Source organism: Diorhabda carinulata, chromosome 6 (genome assembly GCF_026250575.1).
Source record: "Diorhabda carinulata isolate Delta chromosome 6, icDioCari1.1, whole genome shotgun sequence".
Lineage (NCBI taxonomy): Eukaryota > Metazoa > Arthropoda > Insecta > Coleoptera > Chrysomelidae > Diorhabda > Diorhabda carinulata.
Genome location: NC_079465.1, coordinates 29,839,241 through 29,863,397, shown reverse-complemented (window position 1 = coordinate 29,863,397; position 24,157 = coordinate 29,839,241). Strand labels below are relative to the sequence as shown.

Genomic DNA, 24,157 nt, shown 5'->3' with positions numbered 1-24,157 from the left:
TTTATTATTACAAAATATAAACTTAATTTACAGCAAATAATTAAATTCTAAAAGAAAATAACAATATATTGGAAACTGTGTATCACAATGTTGTGGATATGGCGCTTCAAACAATATGGAAAAATTGGAAGTTTTAAACTTAATTAGGTCAAAAATTGGTTTTTCTAAGTTCAATTGGTCCAAAATGGTGTTTTATGGGTTTAATATAATCAAAAATTGAACGTTCTTGGTCAAAATTGGATTCTATAAATTTATTTCGACTTTCTTGAACCATTTAGGAGATTGAGAAGTTTGCTTTTCACTCTCTCATTGTATGCAAAAGATTTTGAACAAACATCAAACATCACATTTGAATGGCTTTTCTTCGGTGTGACTTGACAAATGTCTATTTAAAGAAAATTTCTGCGAGAAAGTTTTTAAACAAACATCGCATTTAAATGGCTTTTCTTTAGTGTGACTTAGAAAATGTATTTTTAATTTATGTTTTTCTGAAAATGTTTTCAAACAAACGTCACATTTGAATGGTTTTTCTCCAGTGTGACTTAACAAATGTCTATTTAAAGAAAATTTCTGCGAGAATGTTTTTAAACAAATATCACATTTGAATGGCTTTTCTTTAGTGTGACTTAGCAAATGTACATTCAAATTAGATTTATGTAAGAAAGTTTTTAAGCAAATGTCGCACTTGAATGGTTTTTCTCCGGTGTGACTTGGCAAATGTATTTTCAGGTATGATTTTAGTAAGAAAGTTTTTGAACAAATATCACATTTGAATGGTTTTTCTCCAGTGTGAATTAGCAAATGTACATTCAAATTAGATTTATGTAAAAAAGTTTTTAAACAAATGTCACATTTGAATCGTTTTTCTCCAGTGTGAATTAGCAAATGTACATTTAAATGAGATTTCTGTGAAAAAGTTTTTAAACATATGTCGCATTTGAATGGTTTTTCCCCAGTGTGAATTAGCAAATGTATATCCAATTTAGATTTGTGTGAGAAAGTTTTTAAACAAATGTCACATTTGATGTTTTCTCCGTTATGAATACGAGACTTTCTAATTGAACTACTTTCACTAGTGGATTTTGTTGCACGTGATTTAATTTGATTAAATGACCCTTGCAACCGATCCACACATAATTTACTTTTATTGGCACCCTTCATCTTTAATATATTTATTGTTTGAACAGATTCATTTACTGCATTTTGTTTTAATCTAACCTTTTGTTTCTGAATTATGTTACGAAGGGGTTTCTTGACAAGATGTTGTGTAAAATGGTGATCGTAGAGGTGAAATTTTCTAACATACAAGTTTCCACATAACTTACAAATGGAAATACCTTCAAGCTTTATATGCTTCTGTTGAGATAAAGTTCCTGTAAGTGATAATCATTATATAGTGAGAATCTACCTTAAAAATTCCATATTAACATTTACAGTGTGGAACAGCCAAAAAAAACATCAAGCTGTACGAAAACTGATAATGCAATATCATGTTATATACCGTGTTTTTTTAATTGCTTCAAAAAACTAAACAACAAAGGACTGTATTGGTTTTTGAAGACGAGCAAAATCCTACAAAAGTTGTTCTTGCACGATGCTCTTTGAAGCAAAAAACAGGGAAACCAATCACAGAAATTGAATAATTCTACCCATCAATTCACATAGAAACGAAATTTTTTTTACAAGAATTATGATTTAGCTACTAAAACTATGATATTCACTTCTATGTTTAATAACGGGTTCTCTTTTATCCTTATATTAATATATATTTTACCATGTTGTGTCTAAACATGTTCACAATTGTATTCAATATCAACTATATCCATAGGAATATGCATATAAGTTAATAAATGTCAACTTACCTTTCTTTGAACAGTCAATTTGAGCATCAGAGAAAGTTGTTTTATTCTTTTTCAATATTAATCTTGTCTGATCATTAACTGGGCATATATTCGAACCAACATTAAAATTATCACCAGAGTAAGTTTCATCTGAATGCATCTCATATATTTTTTGGCCTGAAACAATTAGTAAAATACTGAAATAGCTATGGCAAAGTTCATTATGAAATAGTTATTTTCAAGTACCTGTTTCTAATTTACATTCTAGGCCATCGTCATAAATCATCTCATTCATTTTAATTTTAACATCATCGCATGCTAGTTGTAAATAATTTACATCATTTTCCTGTTTGATATCATGTTCTTCAATATCAAATTTTTCCTCTTTAATGGAAGCATCTTCTAGCTCTTGTTTCACATTCATTACAAAGAATGTAAATACTGTTTTAGTGTACTTTGAGATAAATGTGTTTACTAATCCCTAGTTTAAACTACGACAATTCGAAATCTTCTTTTTTATTTATACGTTGAATGTATTTGGGACTACTGTTTACCCCAATACAGACTCTATAGAACACAGAACGGAATATATATTTACATGAATTCAATTTTGCATATGGCGGACGGCGATATCCGTTTTACCATAGGCGTACTAAAAAAAAGAACAGAAAATTAATTTTCTTTTTAGTTCATTTGTAATTATTAAATAAATGTAAATAAACCTTTACCAACATAGAAAAAACAATTTTGATATGATTAATGCAGTTTCTTAGAAAACAGAGGTTTTTTCTTTATGTCTATCCAAAATTGTTTATGTTATGAAAGTCAAGTTATGAATCGATATTAATTTCAAGTTTAAATATTAACTAATAAAATATTTAACGTGAGGTTAAATAGTATATAATGTAAAATCAGGGGGTGTCCGTTTGTACTTTGATTAATCGGTTTCAATTAAGGTACCTGGCGGAATTAAGGGAAGTAATAGATAGCAATTTTTTTCATTTTATCATTTATTATTACAAAATATCAACTTAATTTACATCAAACTATATCATATAATCATGTAATAAAAGAAAATAACAATATATTGGAAACTGTAAGTCAAAATGTTGTAGATTTGTCTCTCCAAATAATATCGAAGAAGATCAGGAATGAGCACTGTCTTGGGTCATCAGATTGTGACTCCACAGTTTCATAATTTATTGGTATGAGGTTATTTTTGGGTGAAGAAATTGCATGCAATTCCTTGCACAACAAACAGCACATTTGAAAAGCTTTTCTCCCGTGTGAGAACGCAAATGTTCCTTTAAATGATATTTTATTGAGAATGTTTTTAAATAAATGTCGCATTTTCTCCAGTGTGACTTAGCAAATGTCTATTCAAATTACATTTGTGTGTGAAAGTTTTTGAGCAAATATCGCATTTGAATGGCTTTTCTCCTGTGTGAATTATCAAATGTCTATTGAAATGATATTTTTTTGAGAATGCTTTCAAACAAATGTTGCACTTGAATGGTTTTTCTCCAGTGTGAATTAGCAAATGTTCCTTCAAATGATGTTTATGTGAGTAACTTTTGAAACAAATATTACATTTGAATGGTTTCACTTCTTTATGGTTTTGTAAATGTACATTCAAATTATATTTTCTTGTGAATGTTTTTAAACAAATGTCGCATTTTAATAGTTTTTCTCCGGTATGACTCAGAAAATGTTTATTCAAATCATATTTTCTTGAGAATGTTTTTAAACAAATGTCGCATTTGATTGGTTTTTCTTCGGTGTGAGTTAGCAAATGTATTTTCAGGTATGATTTTAGTAAGAAAGTTTTTGAACAAATATCACATTTGAATGGTTTTTCTCCAGTGTGAATTAGCAAATGTACATTCAAATTAGATTTATGTGAGAAAGTTTTTAAGCAAATGTCACATTTGAATGGTTTTTCTCCAGTGTGAATTAGCAAATGTACATTTAAATGAGATTTCTGTGAAAAAGTTTTTAAACATATGTCGCATTTGAATGGTTTTTCCCCGGTGTGACTTAGGAAATGTCTACTCAAATAAGATTTCTGTGAAAAACTTTTTAAACAAACATTACATTCAAATAGTTTTCTGCCAATGCAAATACTCTTGTATTCATCTAAACTTGAAGATGTAGAAGATTTTGTAAGAATATCACTTCTGGATTTTGTTGCAAATGATTTAATTTGATTAATCAAATCCTGCAACTGATCCACACGAAATTCATTTTTATTTGCATGTTTCGTCTTTAATATACTCATTGTTTGAACAGATTCGTTTACTACATTTTGTTTTAATCTGAACTTTTGTTTCTGAATTATGTTACGAAGAGGTTTCTTGACAAGATGTTGAGTAAAATGGTGATGGTAGAGGTAAAATTTTCTTACATACAAGTTCCCACATAACTTACAAATGAAAATACCTTCAAGCTTTATATGCTTCCAACAAGATACAGTTCCTGTAAGTGATAATCATTATAAAGTGTGAATTTACCTTAAAAATTTTGCAGGAACATATAAAGTATGGAGCTCAATAAGTATTGTTTACTGAATGAAATCAATATGTAGACTCATTTGTGTATTAATATTCTAGAAGTTGCACTTTCTTTTACAGGAATTATGATTTAGCTACTAAAATTTCAATATATTAATTTCTATGTTTAATAACGGATACTCTATTATCCTTATTAATATATATTTTACCATGTTGTCTTCAAACATTTTTCACAATTAGATTCAATATCAACTGTATCCATACGAATATACATATAGGTTTGTAAATATCAACTTACCTTCCTTCAAATAGTCAATTTGGTCTTCAGTAAACAACGTTCGATTCGTTTTAAATAATAATCTTGCCTGATCATTAACTGGACCTATACTCGAACCAGCAATAAAATTACCAGAGTTAGTTTCATCAAAGTGCATCCGATCTACTTCTATGTCTGAAACAATTAGTAAAATACTGAATAGTTATAGCAAATTTATTATAAAATAGTTATTTTTAGGTACCTGTTTCCAATTTACACTTTAGGTCTCCGTCATAAATCATCTCATTCATTTTAACATCATCACATGTTTGTATTAAATAATTGTCGTTCTCCTGTTTGATATCGTGTTCTTTGATATAAAATTTTTCCTCTTTAATGAAAGCATCTTCTAGCTCTTGTTTCTCATCCATTATATAGACTTATACTGTTTTATATCAATTTGAGGATAAAATTGTTTATTTATCCACAATTTGAACTATGACATTTAGAAATCTTCTTTTTTATTACTATGTTGATTGTATCTGGAACTACTGATTACCGCTCTACGGATGCCATAGAATTTTTATAATTACCCAGAACAAACGCAATTTTTTAAATTTTGTATACTGATTGAAAAACAAATTTGAATAGGGCAAGCAACTAGCCCGATATAGTACAACATCTATTTATTTAAAAGTAGAAGGAGGAGCAATAAATAAGTTTTATGCCAAAGTTGGTTCTAGCATATGGGAGAAGGCAATATTCGCTTTACCATAGGCGTGCTATATAAAAATTAGTGTATAGGGGATACTAAAAAAATTAAAATTTAGAAAAACGTTTTACATTGTTAATATAATAAATGTAATGTTTTCTTCAGTTGATTTGTAATTATTAAATACATGTGAATCAACATTAACCAATATAGAAATTTTTGATATGATTATAAAAAATTACAATACAAATGAAATCTTGTAGAAAAAACATGTGACTGCAATCTAACTTTGAGCTTTGGGGTTCGATAAAAACATACATTAATGAAATGTTGAGAACATGAAACACTTATTCTTGTAGATAAATGGCAGAAGATAGTTTTTTAAAAGAAACTGTTTGGAACTATTGGAAATTTAATTTGAATTAAGATACTTGGAAGAAAAAATAAAAATAATAGGTAAAACTTCTTGTTTTTTATTTTAACCAGGCAGAGATTATTGAAGGTACGTGTGCAAAAATTAAAATCAATTCCTTTTCTCATATAATCGTTTATTATTACAAAACATAAATTTAATTTACAGCAAATTATATACAAAAAGAAAATCACAATATATAAGAAACTTTTAATTAAAATGTTGTATATTTGTCTCTCCATGTGTCATTTAAGACCAAAAAGTATCTTCCGCGGATATTAATTAGCCATTAAAGCAGATTATGCAAGATTCTGGCGATACTCTCTCTGACTTATCACTTCGAACAGATGATACATTAAACAATATGTTCACTAGTGTGAAAACGTTTATGAACAACCAAACGATATTTAGATACAAACGATTCTGAACAAACATCACATTTGAAAGGCTTTTCTCCAGTGTGATTTACCAAATGTTCATTCAAATAATCTTTCCGCGTGTAAGTTTTTGAACAAATGTCACATTTGAATGGTTTTTCTCCTGTGTGACTTAACAAATGTCTATTCAAAGGAAACTTCTGTGAGAAAATTTTTAAACAAATGTCACATTTGAATGCTGTTTCTCTAGTGTGGCTTAGCAAATGTCTATTTAGATAAGATTTCTGTGTGAAACTTTTCAAACAAACATCACATTTGAACGGCTTTTCTCCAGTGTGACTTAGCAAATGTATTTTCAAATGATGTTTCTGCGAGAAAGATTTTAAACAAATGTCGCATTTGAATGGTTTTTCCCCGGTGTGACTTAGCAAATGCACTTTCAAATTAGGTTTTTGCGCGAAAGTTTTCAAACACATATCACATTTAAATGGTTTTTCTATGGTGTGACTTACATAATGTCTATTCATATGATGTTTCCATGAGAAAGTCTTCAAACAAACATCACATTTGAAAGGCTTTTCTGTAGTGTGACTTAACAAATGTTTATTCAAATTAGATTTCTTTGTAAAAGTTTTCGAACAAATGTCACATTTAAATGTTTTTCTGTCTATGCTAATACCTTTGTGTTCAACTAAACTTGAAGACGTAAGAGATTTTGTGGAAATATCAGAGTACGGTAATTTTCCGCCAGTATGTTGGAGTAAAGTAGATTTCGGAGAAATATTACAAAAAACGGGTTTTTTGGAAGTTGCACTACGTTTATATACACTTAAAGTGCCACAATCTTTTTGGACAAGTTTTTTTCGAATTAAACTAGTACTTTTAGAAAACGGCATTAAACTAAAACCACATTTCAACAGTCTTTCTTTCTGAATTAGGTTTCGACGAGGTTTCTTAACAAAATGTGTGAAAATATGATGGAGGATGTCAAATTTCTTAGCGCATAAGTTTCCACAAATCTTACAAATGAAAATACCTTCAAGCTTCATATAGTTCTGACGAGATAAATTTCCTGTAAGTAATAATCATTATATAGTGTGAGTCTACCTTAAAAATTTCGTGTGGATACATATTTTGGCAGTTATAAAAATTATACGAGAGAAGTGAAGGTCTTATGAATAACTGAAGGATTTGTATATATACCCATCAATAATAAGATCCTTAAAGGCTTAAAAAGATGCCTGGTAAATAGATAGAAGAAGAAAAAGTACATAATCACAACCTGTGGAAAAGAATCATGAAATCAGTTGAAGACTGATAGAAAAAGAGAGATAAGTTAACATATTACTTCATCATTAGAATCAATCAAAAGCAAAATTAGAAAAAAAATCATTTATCAGTGATAAAATTATATAAATATACTACTGAGTTTAAACTTTGACTGGGGGTGGTCACTTATGAAAAATTTATTTCTATATGTACTATGCTCTAAAATTATAGATAGTATACAAAGTCTAGTTACTAAATCTTTTCTGACATGTAAATTGTGTGTTGGTAGTATATAGAATAAGAATTAGCTATCAAAATTTTATTATATCCAAATTATATTTACTCTATTATCTTAACATATATTTTACCATGTTATATCCAAGTTTGTAAATATCAACTAACCTTCCTTTAATAAGACAATTTGGTAATCTGTGAACGACGTTCGATTTCTTTGTAGTTTTCTTTTTAATATTCTTGCCTGATAATTAACTAGACCTTTTTTCAAACCATCATTAAAATTATCATTAGAGTAAGTTTCATCTGAATGGATCTCATCTATTTTTAAACTCGAAACAATTAGTAAAATACTGAATAGTTCATTATAAAATAGTGATTTTTAGTTACCTGTTTCCAATTTAAACTTCAATTCTTCTTCATAAATCATCTCATTCATTTTAACATTATGAGATGTTAGTTTGTCGTTTTCTTGTTTGATATTATGTTCTTTGATATCAAATTTTTCCTCTTCAATGAAAGCATCTTCTAGCTCTTGTTTCACATCCATTACATAGACTAATACTGTTTCATATTAATTTAAGAATAAATTTGTTTATTTATCCAAAAATTGAACTATGACATTCAGGAATCTTCTTTTTTATTTCTATGTTGATGGAATCTGGAACTACTGTTGACACCATAGAAAAATTACGTATAACAAATGCAATGTACATGAACGAAATTTTCTTATTTTGTAGCTCTGATTGAAAAACATATTTCAGAAGGACTAGTAATTAGTACTACATCCATTTATTTAAGAATGAAAGAAGGTGCAAAGAATAAGTTTTATGTCAAGATATGATGATAAGAAATTGAAAAATGATGTAGAAAGAATATGTGACTGGCGTCTTGCTTTTACTTTTGGGGTTCGATGCCGAGCATTCCATTTTTTCAACTACTTTCTTTTTTTTGCTCTTTGTATTCTATTCCACTTAACCCTCTTCTACTAAGGTAAATCCATCACAACTCACAACCTCGATACAGAGTTTAGAAAAAAACAACGTTTTCGCTTGTGATATAATTTAATGTTTTCCAACATTTAGTTGTAATAATTGAATACACGTAATAAATCAACATTAACAAATATAGAATAAATAATTTTGGTATCATTATAAAAAGTCAACAAATAATACAAGTACTGTAGGAAGAGCATGTGACTTGGTTTCAGGTTCGATAAAAAAATATATTTAATATTTCATTAGTATCTACTTAATATTTCAATTCAAAAAAATAAATTGAAAATTAGTTCAACTAATAAAAACAATAGGTGGAATGTACAGAGTTGTTTAGGAAAAAAATACCTGCAGTGGTCTTCTAAATATGAAAAAGTTTCTTATACTCTAATATTTGTCTCATTTTAGTTTCTATGACAAATCAAATGTCTTTCCAAACTTTGTTTTGTTAAAAAAGATTTGGTGCAAATGTCACATTTGAATGGCTTTTCTCCTGTATGAGTTCGTAGATGTGTATTTAAATTACATCTCTGTGAAAAAGGTTTAAGACAAATATCACATTTGAATGGTTCGCCTCCTATGTGACTGTGCAAATGCATATTAAGACTATGTTTCAGAGGAAAACTTTTCGAACAGATGTCACATTTGAATGGTTTCTCTCCGGTGTGATTTCGGAAATGAGTATTCAAACTACCTTTTAATTTGAAAGTTTTCAAACAAATGTCACATTTGAATGGTTTTTCTCCTGTATGACCACGCAAATGTGTATTCAAATTACATTTTTGTGAAAATGATTTAAAGCAGATGTCACATTTGAATGGTTCTTCTCCAGTGTGACTACGAAAATGGATTTTCAATCTGCTTTTCAGTGGGAAAGTTTTTGAGCAAATGTCACATTTGAATGGTTTCTCTCCTGTGTGACTACGCAAATGTGTATTCAAACTATTTTTCAGTGGAAAAGTTTTCGAACATACGTCACATTTGTATGGCTTTTCTCCAGTATGACTATGAGAATGTCCAATTAAACTAGTTTTCCACGAAAAAGTTTTCAAGCAAATGTCGCATTTATATGGTTTTTCTCCTGTGTGACTACGCAAATGTGTGATTAAACTAGTTTTCCATGAAAAACATTTTGAGCAAATATCACATTTAAATGGTTTCTCTCCTGTGTGTCTACGCAAATGTCTTGTTAAACATACTTTTTCTGAATATACTTTTGAGCATATGTCACATCTGTAAGGTTTCTCTCCTGTATGATAACGCAAATGTGTCATTAAACTAGTTTTATGTAAAAAAGTTTTCAAGCAAATCTCACATTCAAATGGTTTCACACCAGTGTGACTAAATAAATGTTTATTTAAATCCCTTTTCACTGGAAAAGTTTTTGAACAAATGTCACATTTGAAGGGCTTGTCTCCAGTATGACTGATTGAATGTGTTTTCAAATTACATTTCTTTGAAAATGATTTTGAACAAATTAAACATTTAAATGGTTTTTCGCCTGTGTGACAAAACAAATGCCTCTCTAGTAATTGTTTTGTCATAAACGATTTGAGACAAATATCACATTTGAATGGTTTTATTCCTGTATGACCACGTAAATGCGCATTTAAATTAGATTTCAGTGAAAAGGTTTTCAAACAAATGTCACATTTGAAAGGCCTTTCTCCAGTATGACAAAGTAAATGTGTTGTTAAATTATATTTCTTTGAGAAGGATTTCAAACAAATGTCACATGTGAATGGCTTTTCACCAGTGTTAATATACAAATATCTATTTGAGTTAATTGTCACATTGAATACATTCCCAGTTCCCTGCATCCTTGAATTCAATGCATTTTCTGCCATATTAATATCATTTTTAATATCTTCATCAAGATTTCTAGGAATTTTAGTTCGTTTTTTAGTATAACTTCTATTTTTGTGGTTAAATTTAGTCTTATAATATAATTTATTTTCTTTTATAAAATGATTTGTTGAAAAATGGCAATGAAATTCTACTTGTTTCGTATATAAATTTCCACAAAACCCACAGATCATAAATCTAGCAATACTATTTGGATTTAGGCGTTTTCCATTTTTTAATAACCCTGCAAGGAAATTTAAGCCAATCTTTAGTCCCACAAATTTGTATAAAAAGGATAAAAAATGTATCATTTGAAATGGAATGATACCAATATTAGAAATAGAAAATATTTTGATTAGATAACAGACATAAGTTAATGATAGGACATAAATATTAGTTTTTATAATAGGGAATGGAAAGTAATATCTAATAGAAAAGAATAAGTAACTTTAATACTTCTGAGTTACTACAAAAACGGCTTTATTCGATATAAAGTGTGATTATTAAGCCTATAATGACTGATTGTGTTTTCTTTAAGTAAACTAGTAAAACCAAAAACAGTATAAAATAATGACTTTTACATACCCAATCTCAATTTTTTATCATTTATTTTAACCAAGTCGAACTTTGGTTCTTTGCCATCAATAATCTCGTTCTGTTCTAAATTATACGTGTCGTTTTCCTGCTTTATTGAAACCGACTCGATTTTAATATTACATTGTTGTATAATATTACTTTTATCAACAATTAAATTCGGAAAACTACTTTTTTTGATATCAATCTTCTCCTCTTCTGTGGAACAATTTTCTGGTTCTCGTTTTACTTCCATTGTAAAATTTATTATTACAGTTCTATTTTATTATTTCTACTACATTACGAGATTAATTTTGTTGTTGTACATTGTTCAAGCTGCCATCTTGAATTCTTCTTATTTTTTCACTGATAAGACTATTTACCCAAATTAAAATCCTTCATAGACAAATTAAATACTAAGCTAACAATCCATTAGTTGAAAAAAATGTTTTGAATAAACTTGGAAAAAAATTGAGTTAGTTTCTAACATTGCTATTATTTAAACAGTTTCTTCTTGTTTTGGTTCCAACAGTATAATTTTCGAATATCCAACTAATTCTTGGTTGATTGTATGTATACTATTTATTTCCCCATTTTACAAAGAAAACCATCGTAATTATCCATTTTTTAACATTTTGGACATCCATTTCTTTCTAAATTTCCATTGTGTAGAATGAATAAATGAAATTAATTTTTGTTTGTAACCTATATGAAATAAATTCTTCTTCTCTTTAATTATTCGTTAAACGTCATTTGTCATAAATTGCGATTCCTTAGATAATCGTTGAAATAAAAATGCAAGTTGAAGTTATAAAAAGTGATACTTTATTTAAAAAATAATAAAATTAAATTGTTTTCTTTTCAATTAATCTTTTATAGGTTCATTGAGGCACTGGATTGTTGATGAAATCACCTAATTTCATCATCAGAAAATTAATCAAGACAATAGAATGTCACGGTACAACAGTTGAAGCAACACTTTTGGGAGAGATGGAGCAAGGAATATTTAGCTGAATTTGGTGGTATTAATAACTGATGCCGATTACCACTTCCTAAGGAAGAGTCTCCTGCTGAGGAATTAAGGTTATATGTACCTCTTCATAGCGAGGGGTTATGTTAGGAACTTTATTTCAATAACTCTCTCGCTCGCTCCGCTCCTGTCGCATAGTGCAAATTCAACGGCGCCGGCGCAAAAGACGAGTGTTAGTAGGAAAGGAACAAAAGAAGATTAAGTGGTAAGTCAAAAAATTAATGTTTATGTAAAATAAACAATCATATTCAGTCATCTTATTTAAATCAACAAACATTGGGCATGAGCATCGACCGTTAAAAATTCATAATGTTCGAATTTAGTTTTGAAAATTAGTTTTGATTTCGCAACTTTAAATGCCTATAACTCAGAAACGAGGGGTCGTACGAGAATTTTTTTGTCACAGCATTATTTTTACGTTATCTACTCATTCCCGAATTTGTTGCATTAAGAAACACCTTGTAGATTATAGGAAAGTGTCGTATAATCAGTATCATATAATTTGCTGTGAAGTTTTCAAGCAAACACCACATTTGAATGGTTTTTTTCACACGTGCCTAAATGTGTCTTCAAGTAACCTTTTTGTGAAAAAGTTTTTGAACAAACGTCACATTTGAATGGTTTTTCTCCCGTGTGACCACGCAAATGTATATTCAAACTAGATTTGTGCGTGAATGTTTTTAAACAAATATCACATTTGTACGGATTTTTTTCTGGTGTGTTTGCATAGATGTATATTCAAATTACGTTTCATTAAAAAAGTTTTCTGACAAATGTCACATCTGAATGGCTTTTTTCCAGTGTGAGTACGAACGTGTGAATTTCTCTTCTCTTCAGTGTGACTACACAAATGCGTTTTCAAACCACTTTTTGGCGAAAAATTTTTTAAGCAAATGTCACATTTGAAGAAGTTTTTTGTTGTGTTTGCATCATTTCTCTTCAAGTTCTGACATTCATATATACTTGACGTGAAGTTAGCAGCAAATCTAATATCTTCTTCTTTTTTCCAACCATCTTCAACTGTTTCATTTTTAACATCCACATCGACATTTCTGTTGACAGCAGTGTCTGTTTTTTCCTTTTTTTTAGAACATTTATTTGTCTGGTAAAATTCCTGTTTCGTACAATGTTTAATAGAAAAGTGTCGAATGAATTCTATTCGTTTCGTGTATAAATTTCCACACAACTCACAGATTATAATCCCATTGATACTATTCAGAATCAGATGTTTTAAACATTTTTGCGACCCTACAAAAAAACTAATTGGTATGAATTTGAAATCTGTGTACCTAAAACTCTCACTCTTTGTAAATAACGCATTAAACAAAAATTTTCGATACAAAATTTTGTAGAGAAATTTTAAAACAACGAAACAATTCATTGACATAAAAACAATTATTTATAATTGGATATTTTTCAAAATAATATTCATTAACATCAATACAACTTTTGCAAACGTTTGAATCAATTACAAAAGTATGTTTTCCATTCTGAATCAGATACATTCAAAATATGTGATTTGAACGCATCAACCACACCTTCAGATACGGCAAAACTTTGACCACATTTATTTTAGACCTGTGGTAATAAGAAGAAATCATCCGGTGCCAAACGAAGAGTGTCTGACCCATCAAATCAACAAACAACAACAACAAACATTAAAAAACTATTAAACTTAATTGAACTTCAACGATAATTTGGTTATCAAAACTAGAGTTAGAGAATTTAATGTAATGTGAGTGTTGGTGTATGTAATTGAAGATGGAGAAGGTCTAGAATAGGCAAATGGGCTGTTTAAAGTTGAAGAATAACTGAAAGACTCTATTTTATTTCAATATTTAGTTTAAATAAATATCATTCATATTTACTAAGGTCCTTTTGATTATTCCTAAGTAAAAAGTGTTTAAAATGGCCTAAGTACTAAGGAAAATGAAAGTATACAAGAAATTCTAAGTAAAACATTAATAGCACATCAATGAGTGTGACTTACCTTGTGATTTAGTTTTCTTTCCGGATTTTATTCTGGAATATTCAAAGTTGTTTGGAATTTTGGGTTTATCAACCATATTAGGGCATTCCTCTGTTTTTATGGTGACCATAGATTGTTCAAATAGTTGAATTGTGTTTAGATCGTCACTTATTTCTTGTTTAATAGGACGCGTACTAATTGTATTTACATTTTGAAATGCGACACTATAAACTTCATCACTCAATTCTTGTTTGACTTTCGTATTGCAAATAAAATCATCGTGAATCTCGATTTCGTCCTTAATTACTGTTTGCTTCATATCCACTCGGTCTGGATTGTATAAAATTAAGAATAAAATAAAAGTTATTTCAACAAAAATTGTGGGATCATGCAGTACCGCGACGTGAGTAAACATTCTTCTTCTATTTCTATAATTAAATCTAAGTGTGCAGTTAAGAAAGTCACAATCTAATAACCATAGAAAAATATATGTCAGAATAACGGCCGTGGGTGTGTCGGTTAAATTTAAATGAGAAAGTTTTGAAGCAAATATCACATTTCCAATTAAAATCATCGCGAATCTCGATTTCGTCCTTAATTACTTTTAGTTCCATATTCATTCTGTCTTGATTAGATTAAATAAAAAACTCTTCTTCTTTTTTTTTAATATAGTACAGGCTAACTCCGATTTTCCATGAACCTGCATCGAAATTTTGACAGCCTGTAGGAAATGACAAAATCTACCCCACGCCGATGAGGACGTTTTACCCTAGGGGTGAGTTCCACCCCGACTATGATGAAAATAACCGCGAAAATTAAGAGAATACAAAATTTTAAGAAGAAAACGTTCTTAGAATTTTATTTGAAAAATCAATAATTTTTTAGTTATGCGCCATTGAAAAAAAAAAAACACGTTTTTGAACGATTTTTTATGAATAACTCAAAATTTTTGATTTTATCACAAAAAGTGTGAGAACCAAAAATGAAGGTTATAAAAAAACAAAGAAATTTGTTGTATGATATTTTCTTTAGGCATAATAAAAACCGAGTTATCATTTATTGCAGATTATTTTTATCGAATGAAAATTTTTTTAAAATTCAAACTCGAGTAACGGATAATCGATCAACTTTTCGAGGAAATTGCATATGATCTTTTTTGAAATACTTTTAAAAAGCTTTAAAATAAGGGTTGGTACAATTCTCTAACATAAAAACTGAGAAAGTTATAAATATCGATAAAATCGATTTAATAATTTTTTTTTATTCAATTTCACCCTTAGCAATAGTACCCATATTGCAATAAAATATATATATATACAGTGATAATTCATTTTATTTACATACTAATAATGATTTATGGAAGTTTAAACGATTTAGAATACATCAGTTCGAAAAAAATTACGTTTTAAGTAGAAATTTCTGAGAAACTATAGGATATACATAAAAATTGACGGGGAACAAAAAGTTGGTATTTTTTTCAAAAAATATTTCGCTTTTTCAAAATTTTTTGTAACTTCTAAATTAACTGAGAAATGACCTTACAAATCGTACCCTGACGTATAACTAGTACCATTTTGGAACCCTTCAAACGTTGCCCTTAAAAAAATAGAGGACTAAAGGAATTTAAAACTTATAGGTTATAGAATTCCCTTCATATCCACGTTTTAAGCGACTAATTTGCTTGAAAATTGAACGAGATATGGCAAAAAAACTAAATACTAATACTAAATTTATGATAATTTTCTTCAGAGAGTCTCTTTAGGGCGAAAAATCGACCAAAAAATTAATTTTTCATACCTTCAACTTCTACAAGTTGTTCCTGTAAAACTTACGTATTGTTAACCATTGGGCATGAGCCGTCCCTGGTCTTCAGATAGTAGTGTAGAATTTTTTATTCCTTCAAACACACTACATGGACATACATAACCATCCATTAAAAATTAATAATGTTCTAAAGTATAATTTAGAAAATATACTTAAAAATAAATTCTGATTTGCAACTTTAAAGGACTGTAACTCAGAAACGAAGGGTCGTATACGAAAATTTTTTGCATACAGTCCCGCAAGTACTCTGTATAAATAGATAAAAATGTTTTTATATGGCCCAATTTCTAGTAGAGAGCAAATTTTTATAAAAGATTGTGTAAAACTAAACATCCAGAAATTTTTTTATCTGTTAATATAGGTGAAGATATTTTCAACAAATCGATGAGAAGATAAGGTGAGTTAAGTACTTTTCTTTCACTAAAAACAAGTGATGAAAACAAATGTGCTTACGGGAAAGTCATCGACAAAATACTCAACAAGTCCTGGAACACCCTGTATATCTATTATAATATTATTTGCTTTTCAATTGTATTATTATTGCAAAGAAGAAATTTATACTAGTTACTTTTCAATTCTTCTAAAACTATATGAAAAATAAGGAAAGTAATTCCATTATTCTAATCGCTATTTGGTTAAAAACAAATTTTATTTCTAAATAGATGGTTTATCCAAAAAAAAAACATATACAAGGATCTAAAAAGTGAAAATATTTCTGTATAACGGATATTTACCTTTTGATGGTCCTACTGGAGGGTCTAGTACGTCATCAACAGCTTGAGAAGTTGACGGTTGAAGCATAAATGCAGTTTCTGTAAAATAAAAAAAGAAAAATGCAGTATGCTCCTTACGCAATATTCACATGTGTAAAAATTAAAAGGTTTACCTTAAACTTACCAGAGTCTATGAAGGGCTGACTTCTTCGTCCATATACTCTAATAGGGATTTGAACTTTCAACTCAGTGGAGGTAGATGGGGTCAAAGACGTTTGGCCTAATGGAAAACTCGTAAGTATATCTACAAATATTATTAGACACACTTATTACGAACATCTTGTAAGTACACCCACCTTTAATTTTTTCTGGTATTCGAACGTTTTGTTGTGGTGGAAACCAGAAATTATCTGTGGAGTTTCCAACAACAGAGTAGCCTATAAATAGTGTTTATGCGTTTTTGAACATTAATAATAAATAAAAAATAAAATACTTTACTTTACCAGGTAAATGAAGGGATGGCACTGCACCTTTCACTAACCCCAAACCTTTGCCGTCTTGTTTCAAACATAAAGGATTGAAATGCTTTGGACATACTTTCAAATTTCCTGTTATGTTGCCCTTAAAACCTGCCCTGGTTAACCAAACAGTTTTTAACTGGGCATCAGTAGGAAGAGCAAAACTAAAATAAGTCCAACTTCAACATAACCTCTACTTTCCTTTTATATATCGTCAACTAGAGTGGTAAATTTCCATAGCATCAAATTTAACGATTAAAAAAATAGTGGCGAGTTGTAAAATTTTGGAAACATAATGAAAAAAAAATCAATTCAAGTAAATAAACACTGAGTGCGGATGTGTCCAAAATTGGGGTTAGGAATGCGGAATTTTTATCTGTTAGATGCGTTCGGAAATTATCTACCTAATGATATCAAAATACTCATATTGGAGAAAAAACAGAGTTATGAGATTTACGACATAAGCCGAAGATATATAATATAGAAATATAGATTAGTAAACATTTGCATCCTTACGTTTTAGTTGCCTGGCCACAAATTGACACTAAACACTTTTGCATACCCATTTTAGGTATCAAAATAACTGTATCATTAAATAAACAAAAATGCTTCTTTACAACTTAACACTTTTAACCAGAGACATAGATAACCTTTATATGAAACAAAGATCCACCAACTCCTTTAGAATGTCAACTCGAGTTTCCGTTTCAGCGCCATCTCTTGGTGCATGAGCAGTACTATACATATATGAAACAACAGTTTCCTTTATGCTTTTGACGGCATACTTCGAAACAATTTGAAATATGCCGCCAAAAAAGCAGAAAGGGAACTATTATTTCCATATACGATTAGTACAGCTAAAGAACCCTCTAGTTGTCTGTCTAAATGTCAATGTGTTCTGTGATTGAGTGTAGACCATAGCCACTGGTGTCACCTAACGTCAAATCTATAAAATGTATTGACGTATTAGTTTTGCTCATGTACCCAGGAAGCGCGCTACTTTTCATTTTCCCCTTCCTCATCGGCGAGTTTCTTTATCCTGATTGAGGTTATGCCCTAAGACTGATTCATAAACTTGAAATTCTTAGCAAATTCTACACCCTATTTATAAATTTGACGATGCTACCGCTAACCTAAAAATTTTGTCATTCTTTTTGACGTGTGAACTGCTTTTTGTTTTCGTGATGTTTTTGTTCGTAAACCGGCATTTAACGACGATATTATAGAAAATAACAAGGAATTTTTTTATTCTATCGGATCCATAATAAAAAACACAAAACACAACAAAAGAAAATAATCATTTAAGATATAAACGCATGTACCATTGTTTATTTTTTTATCATAAGGGTATGGGGATGAGGATCTTAAAACATTGCGTTACATAATACGTGAACGCTCCCTTAAGGGTGAAATATCATTCTTCATTTATTGTTATACGAGGGTATTTCAAATTTAAACCGGAATTTTGCTTTAAAAAATTTTATTTACAAGTTACAGAGCTGATATTTTTCACAGTTTTTCTAAACAGTACCCTTTACACTCTTTGTTACCTCTTTCGGATGCATTTTTGTCAGATTTGACATTTCCCATTAGTGTTCACATCATATCTTAAAACTTAAGTAGCGACCCTCGTATGAACTATTTTATTTGCAAAAATTGTTTTCAATCATCAACTTTTGAAGGGTTGTAAAATGATGTCGATGACATTAACAGAATAAATTAATATAGAGTTGAAAATTTAATCATTAGAATTTTATTATTAAAGATAATTAGGGAATATTTAACTTGAAGGGTATGTTCTGACTGACTGCTTTTTCAAAATCACTATTATGGCGTTATGATTTCTTTAGAAAGTGATTAGAAACAGAAAGGAAGTTCGAATGACTATTATCTAAAATATTTCTCAGAAAGAGATAAAAAAAGAAACGAAAAAATGTTTAATTAAACTACTTTAGGTATAAATTCTTTTCGTAAATAAAACTTTCTGAAATAAAATAATAAATACGAAACACTTTACAAACAATTAACATCTTTTAAACACAAATCTAACTTTAATGAGTTTCTTTCATGAAATAGTTTCATTTGAATGGTTTCCACTATGTATCCACACATTTTTTCAAAGAATATTTACTTTTAATAGATTTCCACCAAACTTTACGTTTGAATTGTTTTCTCCTGCATGACTATGCAAATGTCTCTTCAAATTACTCCTATCTGAAAAAGTTTTTGAGCAGTTTTCGCATTTGAATGGGTTTTCTCCTGTGTGGGTACGCATATGTCTATCAGCTTACAATTCCGTGTAAAAGTTTTTAGGCACATGTCACATTTGAGTGGCTTCACCCCTGTATGGATACTCAAACGTGTCTTTAAATTACTTGTATGTGGAATAATTTTGAGCAAATTTCACATTTGAAAGGCTTCTCTTCTTTGTGATTGAGCGAATGTCTGAGTAAAGTGTTTTTATGAGAAAAAGTTTTTAAACAAATGTCACATTTGAACGGTTTTTCTCCTGTATGACTACGCATGTGTATAATTAAATTATTTTTATAAGGAAAAGGTTTAAAACAAATGTCACACTTAAATGACTTTTCTGTGTGACTACGCAAATGTAATTTCAAAGTATTTTTCTTCTAGAAAGTTTTTAGACAAAAGTCACATTTGAATAGCTTTTCTTCACTGTGACTGTCCAAATGTATATTTAAAGAATATTTCTCGGTAAAAGCTTTTTCGTGGAAAACTTTTCAGGCAAATGTCACAATTGCATAAATTTTTTCTAGATTTTGAATCATATCTTTTCAAATTTTGTCTTTGTCAAGTTGAAATTATCAGCAGATCTAATATATTCTTACTTTTTCCAACCATCTTCAATTATTTCAATTTCATCTTTCACATCCTCGTTTACAGCAATGTCTGTTTTCTATAACATTTATTCTTCTGGGAAAATTTCTTTTTCATATAATGAATTGTAGAAAAGTGCTTGCTTTGTGTCTAAATTTCCACACAACTCACAGATTATAATCTCACCAATTCTATTGAGATATTTTTTAACAGCACTGTAAAAAAATTAAAACTAATTCTTACAAATTTGAAATTTGTGGTCCAATAGTAACAATTACTTTAGTGAACATCTTTAATTATTGCCAAATAAACAGTATTTAAATTGTCCTGAGTATTGAAGAAAATAAAAAATATGAAATCAAAATTGCTACATCTAAATAGCATATCAATCAATGTTACTCACCTCGTGATTTAGTTCCCTTTTCAGTTTTTATGCTGCACGATTTAAATTTGTTTAGAATATTGGGGTTTTCAACCCTATTAGGGCATTCCTCTGTTTTTACGGCGACCATAGATTCTTCAAATACTCCAACTGTGTTTAGATCATCACTTATTTCTTGTTTAATAGAATTCGTACTAATTGTTTTACATTTTGAAATGCGACACTAGAAATTTCATCACTCAATTCTTATTTAATATTCGTATTCCAAATAAAATCATCGTGAATCTCAATTTCGTCCTTAATTACTGTTTGCTCCATATCCATTCTGCATGGATTATATCAAAAATAAAGTATTAAGCAACAGTCATTTGAAGAAAAAAATATGATAAGCAACGAACGTGATTATAAATTATTCTTCTATTCTTTTAATAAGGTCTACTTCTCTGGTTAAACAAGTCACCATTTAGAAATAATGGGTTTGTTCCAACCAGTTAAATCGGAGCATTTTTGAAATGGTTTAAATGATATCTATTCAACAATACTTGTTATCGAAAGGATCCTCCTGAAAACGGTTCACGAACGATGCCTAACGGCTCATTCACTACTATCGCGGAACGTAGCGAGCCAATCATCACCTTGGCGCATGCGTCACTGAATTCCACATCCAATTCGTACGTTATGAAAGTGATAAACGTCAAATAGTTCACTTTGTATTTTGATGTTTGGTGTATCATATGTGTATTGAATAATGAGTACTAATATTTAAAAGTATCAATTGCAGACAGAGCTGATCTAGAATTAATAAATTAATTCTCAAGCAGGGTCTGTGCACTGGAATAGGAGAGAAACGCTTACTTTTTTGTGTTTTATTTTTAAATGTTTGTCAATCTGGATTCTGAAACTAAGTTGCATTCATGCATCGAGAAACAACCAAGATTATTGAATGAACAACGTCCATCTTGCTAAGGTGTTTGATATTGTTTGTTTATTAGCTATTAGCATTTTTGTGCATTTAAGTTATTATTTGTTGCGAATTGTGCTGTTGTGTTTACTTACTCAATATGAGTAAACGAGTAAAGGCCTGCTGTGTACCAGGATGCACGAATAAGCAAGCGAAAAGGTGAGAGTAATATTTACTATTTATCAACATAAAAATATTTGAATTGAAATCAAGTTCATATCTAAACGGGAATAATTCTTTTCTTCCTAACTTCATTAATTTGTATTTAGGAAATCATTTTGTTAAATGGTTAAATGTGTTGATGATTTTATCCCTATTTTACTTTTTTATATTCCTATGAATGAAGACGTTTGCAAAATTTGGTTGCAAAGAATAAATAACCCCAAGTTAATGCTTGCAGATACAGTATTATCATCACATAGAATATGTGATATTCATTTTGAACCAATTTGTAGAAACCCCAATGGCAGGTTAAAAAAAGTTTCCCTGCCAACTCTACATGTACCTGGTAAGTACTTATATTTACTGTGACAATAAACCTCTTATGAATCATAGTGAAAAGTTATGCAGAGGAAAAGAATTGCTATTTTTGTTTGTAGGTTACGAAAAAGGTGAAAATGATATTTTTTGGGTACAGGAGCAACCATTTTCATTTTAAACTCCAAAAAAGCTGATAGGTAGATATTAATTGTAATATATTATTTCCACAAAAATCTGCCTGTTAATTTTTCTAGTCATGTAATCAAGATGGTAAATTGTTTGAATCATTGTACATTTGGGTATAGGCATGACTCAACTGTTTAACTCTAAAAGTTTTTCTGATAAAATCTTCGAAAGATTGCCCCAGTTAATCAATTCGTTAGACATAAAGAAACAAATATTTCGTTTGGAGGAGTTGACAGACATTTCCTCAATATTTTATTCAGATCATAAGGATTATGTAAATATGTTCATAAATATATTAGTTTTAACATATGCATCTTTCATTACCTAGGTATAATTAATAAAATTACCTGTCACAGTCGAGCGTCCTCCAAGTTTATCTGTTTCCACATTAGTCGATATTGATGGTTCATACAGGATACTCGAGGAGCTACCTACAAATTATATAAATTCATGACTTCAGGTTCAATTCAAATTTATTATATGGACAGTGTGAATAGTTGTGACTACAACTATTACAATTATATATAAAAATATTGCCATTTTGAATTCATACTTACAAGGTTCTTCAACAAGGGCTTGAAATAATCGCTTCCTTGTGTAGACCTTAACAGGTTTTTTTGTTCCCTCTATTGGGCTGTTGCCAGAAAAGATGTTGATAGATGAACTAGTCCTTACAATCAATTCTAAAAAATGTCTCAATTAATCTCAATAGAGAAAAGAAATCCGTAAGCAAAAATAAACAATTGGACAACTACAATATACAAAATATACATTTATCTTTCACCTAAATTATTATTGAATATTACTGAATAATCCTTTTGGTTAATAGATGTTAAACAAATCAATCCATTTCTCTTTGTTTTTAAATAACTACCTGCTTATAACTGCCATAAATGTTTGAGTCATGCCTATACCCAAAATGTACAATGATTCATACAATTCAGCATCTTGTATACATGACTAGAAGAATTAACAGGCAGATTTTTGTGGAAATAATATATTACAATTCATACCTACCTATCAGCTTTTTTGGAGTTGAAAATGAATATGGTTGCTCCTGTACCCAAAAAATATCATTTTCACCTTTTTTGTAACCTACAAACAAAAATAGCAATTCTTTTCCTCTGCATAACTTTTCACTATGATTCATAAGAGGTTTATTGTCACAGTAAATATAAGTACTTACTAGGTAAATGTAGAGTTGGCAGGGAAACTTTTTTTAACCTGCCATTGGGGTTTCTACAAATTGGTTCAAAATGAATATCACATATTCTATGTGATGATAATACTGTATCTGCAAGCATTAACTTGGGGTTATTAATTCTTTGCAACCAAATTCTGCAAACGTCTTCATTCGTAGGAATGGAATGTCTATAAAAAAGTAAAATAAGGATAAAATCATCAACACTTTTAACCATTCAACAAAATGATTTCATAAATACAAATTAATAAAGTTAGGGAGAAAAGAGTTATTCTCGTTTAGATATGAAGTTGATTTCAATTTAAATATTTTTATGTTGATAAATAGTAAATATTACTCTCACCTTTTCGCTTGCTTATTTGTGCATCCTGGTACACAACAGGCCTTTACTCGTTTACTCATATTGAGTAAGTAAACACGACAACACAATTCGCAACAAATAATAAGTATTAAATGCACAAAAATGCAAATAGCTAATAAACAAACAATATCAAACACCTTAGCAAGATGGACGTTGTTCATTCAATAATCTTGGTTATTTCTCGATGCATGATTGCAACTTAGTTTCAGAATCCAGATTGACAAACTTCAAAAATAAAACACCAAAAAGTAAGCTTTTAGATGTAAACCGATAACATAGATGGCGTTGAAAATCGTCCTGAACTTCTCCTATTCCAGTGCACAGGCCCTAATCATTTAGAATAAACCGTTCAGTTTCAAGTTTATGCGCATCTATGATTCGTCGACTGTCACGATCTTATAGACGTCTTTTGAAGCACTGCTATTGATGGTTTTCAGCATTTCTTTGCACCAATCGGCACATTGCTGTTGGTTTAATCCACGTCGAAAATCGTTAAAAATCATTGAAGAAATTGAATTAATTAATATAGAGTTAATAATTTAATAAATAGAATTTTATTATTAAAGATAATTACGAATATTTAACTTGAACGGTATGTTGTGACTGACTGATTACTTTTTTAAAGTCACTATTTTGGCCTTGATTTCTTGTAGAAAGAAAAAAGTGGTGA

General features: G+C 29.5%; 4 protein-coding genes across 7 annotated transcripts; all 4 read right to left on the bottom strand.

Moving 5' to 3' along the window:
- Positions 1-336: 336 nt before the first annotated feature.
- On the bottom strand, positions 337-23,673 carry LOC130895826 (zinc finger protein 91-like). Its single transcript, XM_057803377.1, has 18 exons — positions 23,470-23,673; positions 23,112-23,296; positions 22,943-23,020; positions 22,483-22,608; positions 22,273-22,356; positions 16,917-16,997; positions 16,745-16,864; positions 16,582-16,659; positions 14,045-14,353; positions 12,781-13,302; positions 8,002-8,175; positions 7,780-7,932; positions 6,170-7,180; positions 4,650-4,802; positions 3,931-4,316; positions 2,088-2,322; positions 1,863-2,018; positions 337-1,373 (listed from the first exon to the last, which is right to left on the bottom strand). Exons 1-18 carry the CDS (start codon positions 23,646-23,648, stop codon positions 337-339), a joined length of 5,067 nt encoding a protein of 1,688 aa, XP_057659360.1. The 5' UTR covers positions 23,649-23,673.
- Positions 2,296-5,812, bottom strand: LOC130895733 (zinc finger protein 813-like). Of its 3 annotated transcripts, none has more exons than XM_057803246.1 (3): positions 4,870-5,807; positions 4,650-4,802; positions 2,296-2,493 (listed from the first exon to the last, which is right to left on the bottom strand). In XM_057803246.1, the coding sequence occupies exons 1-3, from the start codon at positions 5,036-5,038 to the stop codon at positions 2,480-2,482; spliced, it is 336 nt and encodes a 111-aa protein (XP_057659229.1). In that variant the 5' UTR covers positions 5,039-5,807; the 3' UTR covers positions 2,296-2,479. The 3 variants fall into 3 exon arrangements, with proteins under 3 accessions (XP_057659229.1, XP_057659227.1, XP_057659226.1); XM_057803244.1 differs by having other exon boundaries at positions 2,315-2,408; positions 4,870-5,812; XM_057803243.1 differs by lacking the exon at positions 2,296-2,493 and adding an exon at positions 2,834-4,316 and having other exon boundaries at positions 4,870-5,806.
- LOC130895734 (zinc finger protein 501-like) lies at positions 5,851-8,281 on the bottom strand. 2 transcript variants are annotated; one of them, XM_057803247.1, is made up of 3 exons: positions 8,002-8,281; positions 7,780-7,932; positions 5,851-7,180 (listed from the first exon to the last, which is right to left on the bottom strand). In XM_057803247.1, exons 1-3 carry the CDS (start codon positions 8,159-8,161, stop codon positions 6,087-6,089), a joined length of 1,407 nt encoding a protein of 468 aa, XP_057659230.1. In that variant the 5' UTR covers positions 8,162-8,281; the 3' UTR covers positions 5,851-6,086. The 2 variants fall into 2 exon arrangements, with proteins under 2 accessions (XP_057659230.1, XP_057659231.1); XM_057803248.1 differs by lacking the exon at positions 7,780-7,932 and having other exon boundaries at positions 8,002-8,261.
- On the bottom strand, positions 8,657-12,253 carry LOC130895731 (gastrula zinc finger protein XlCGF57.1-like). Its single transcript, XM_057803241.1, has 2 exons — positions 11,037-12,253; positions 8,657-10,695 (listed from the first exon to the last, which is right to left on the bottom strand). The coding sequence occupies exons 1-2, from the start codon at positions 11,278-11,280 to the stop codon at positions 9,011-9,013; spliced, it is 1,929 nt and encodes a 642-aa protein (XP_057659224.1). The 5' UTR covers positions 11,281-12,253; the 3' UTR covers positions 8,657-9,010.
- Positions 23,674-24,157: the final 484 nt, after the last annotated feature.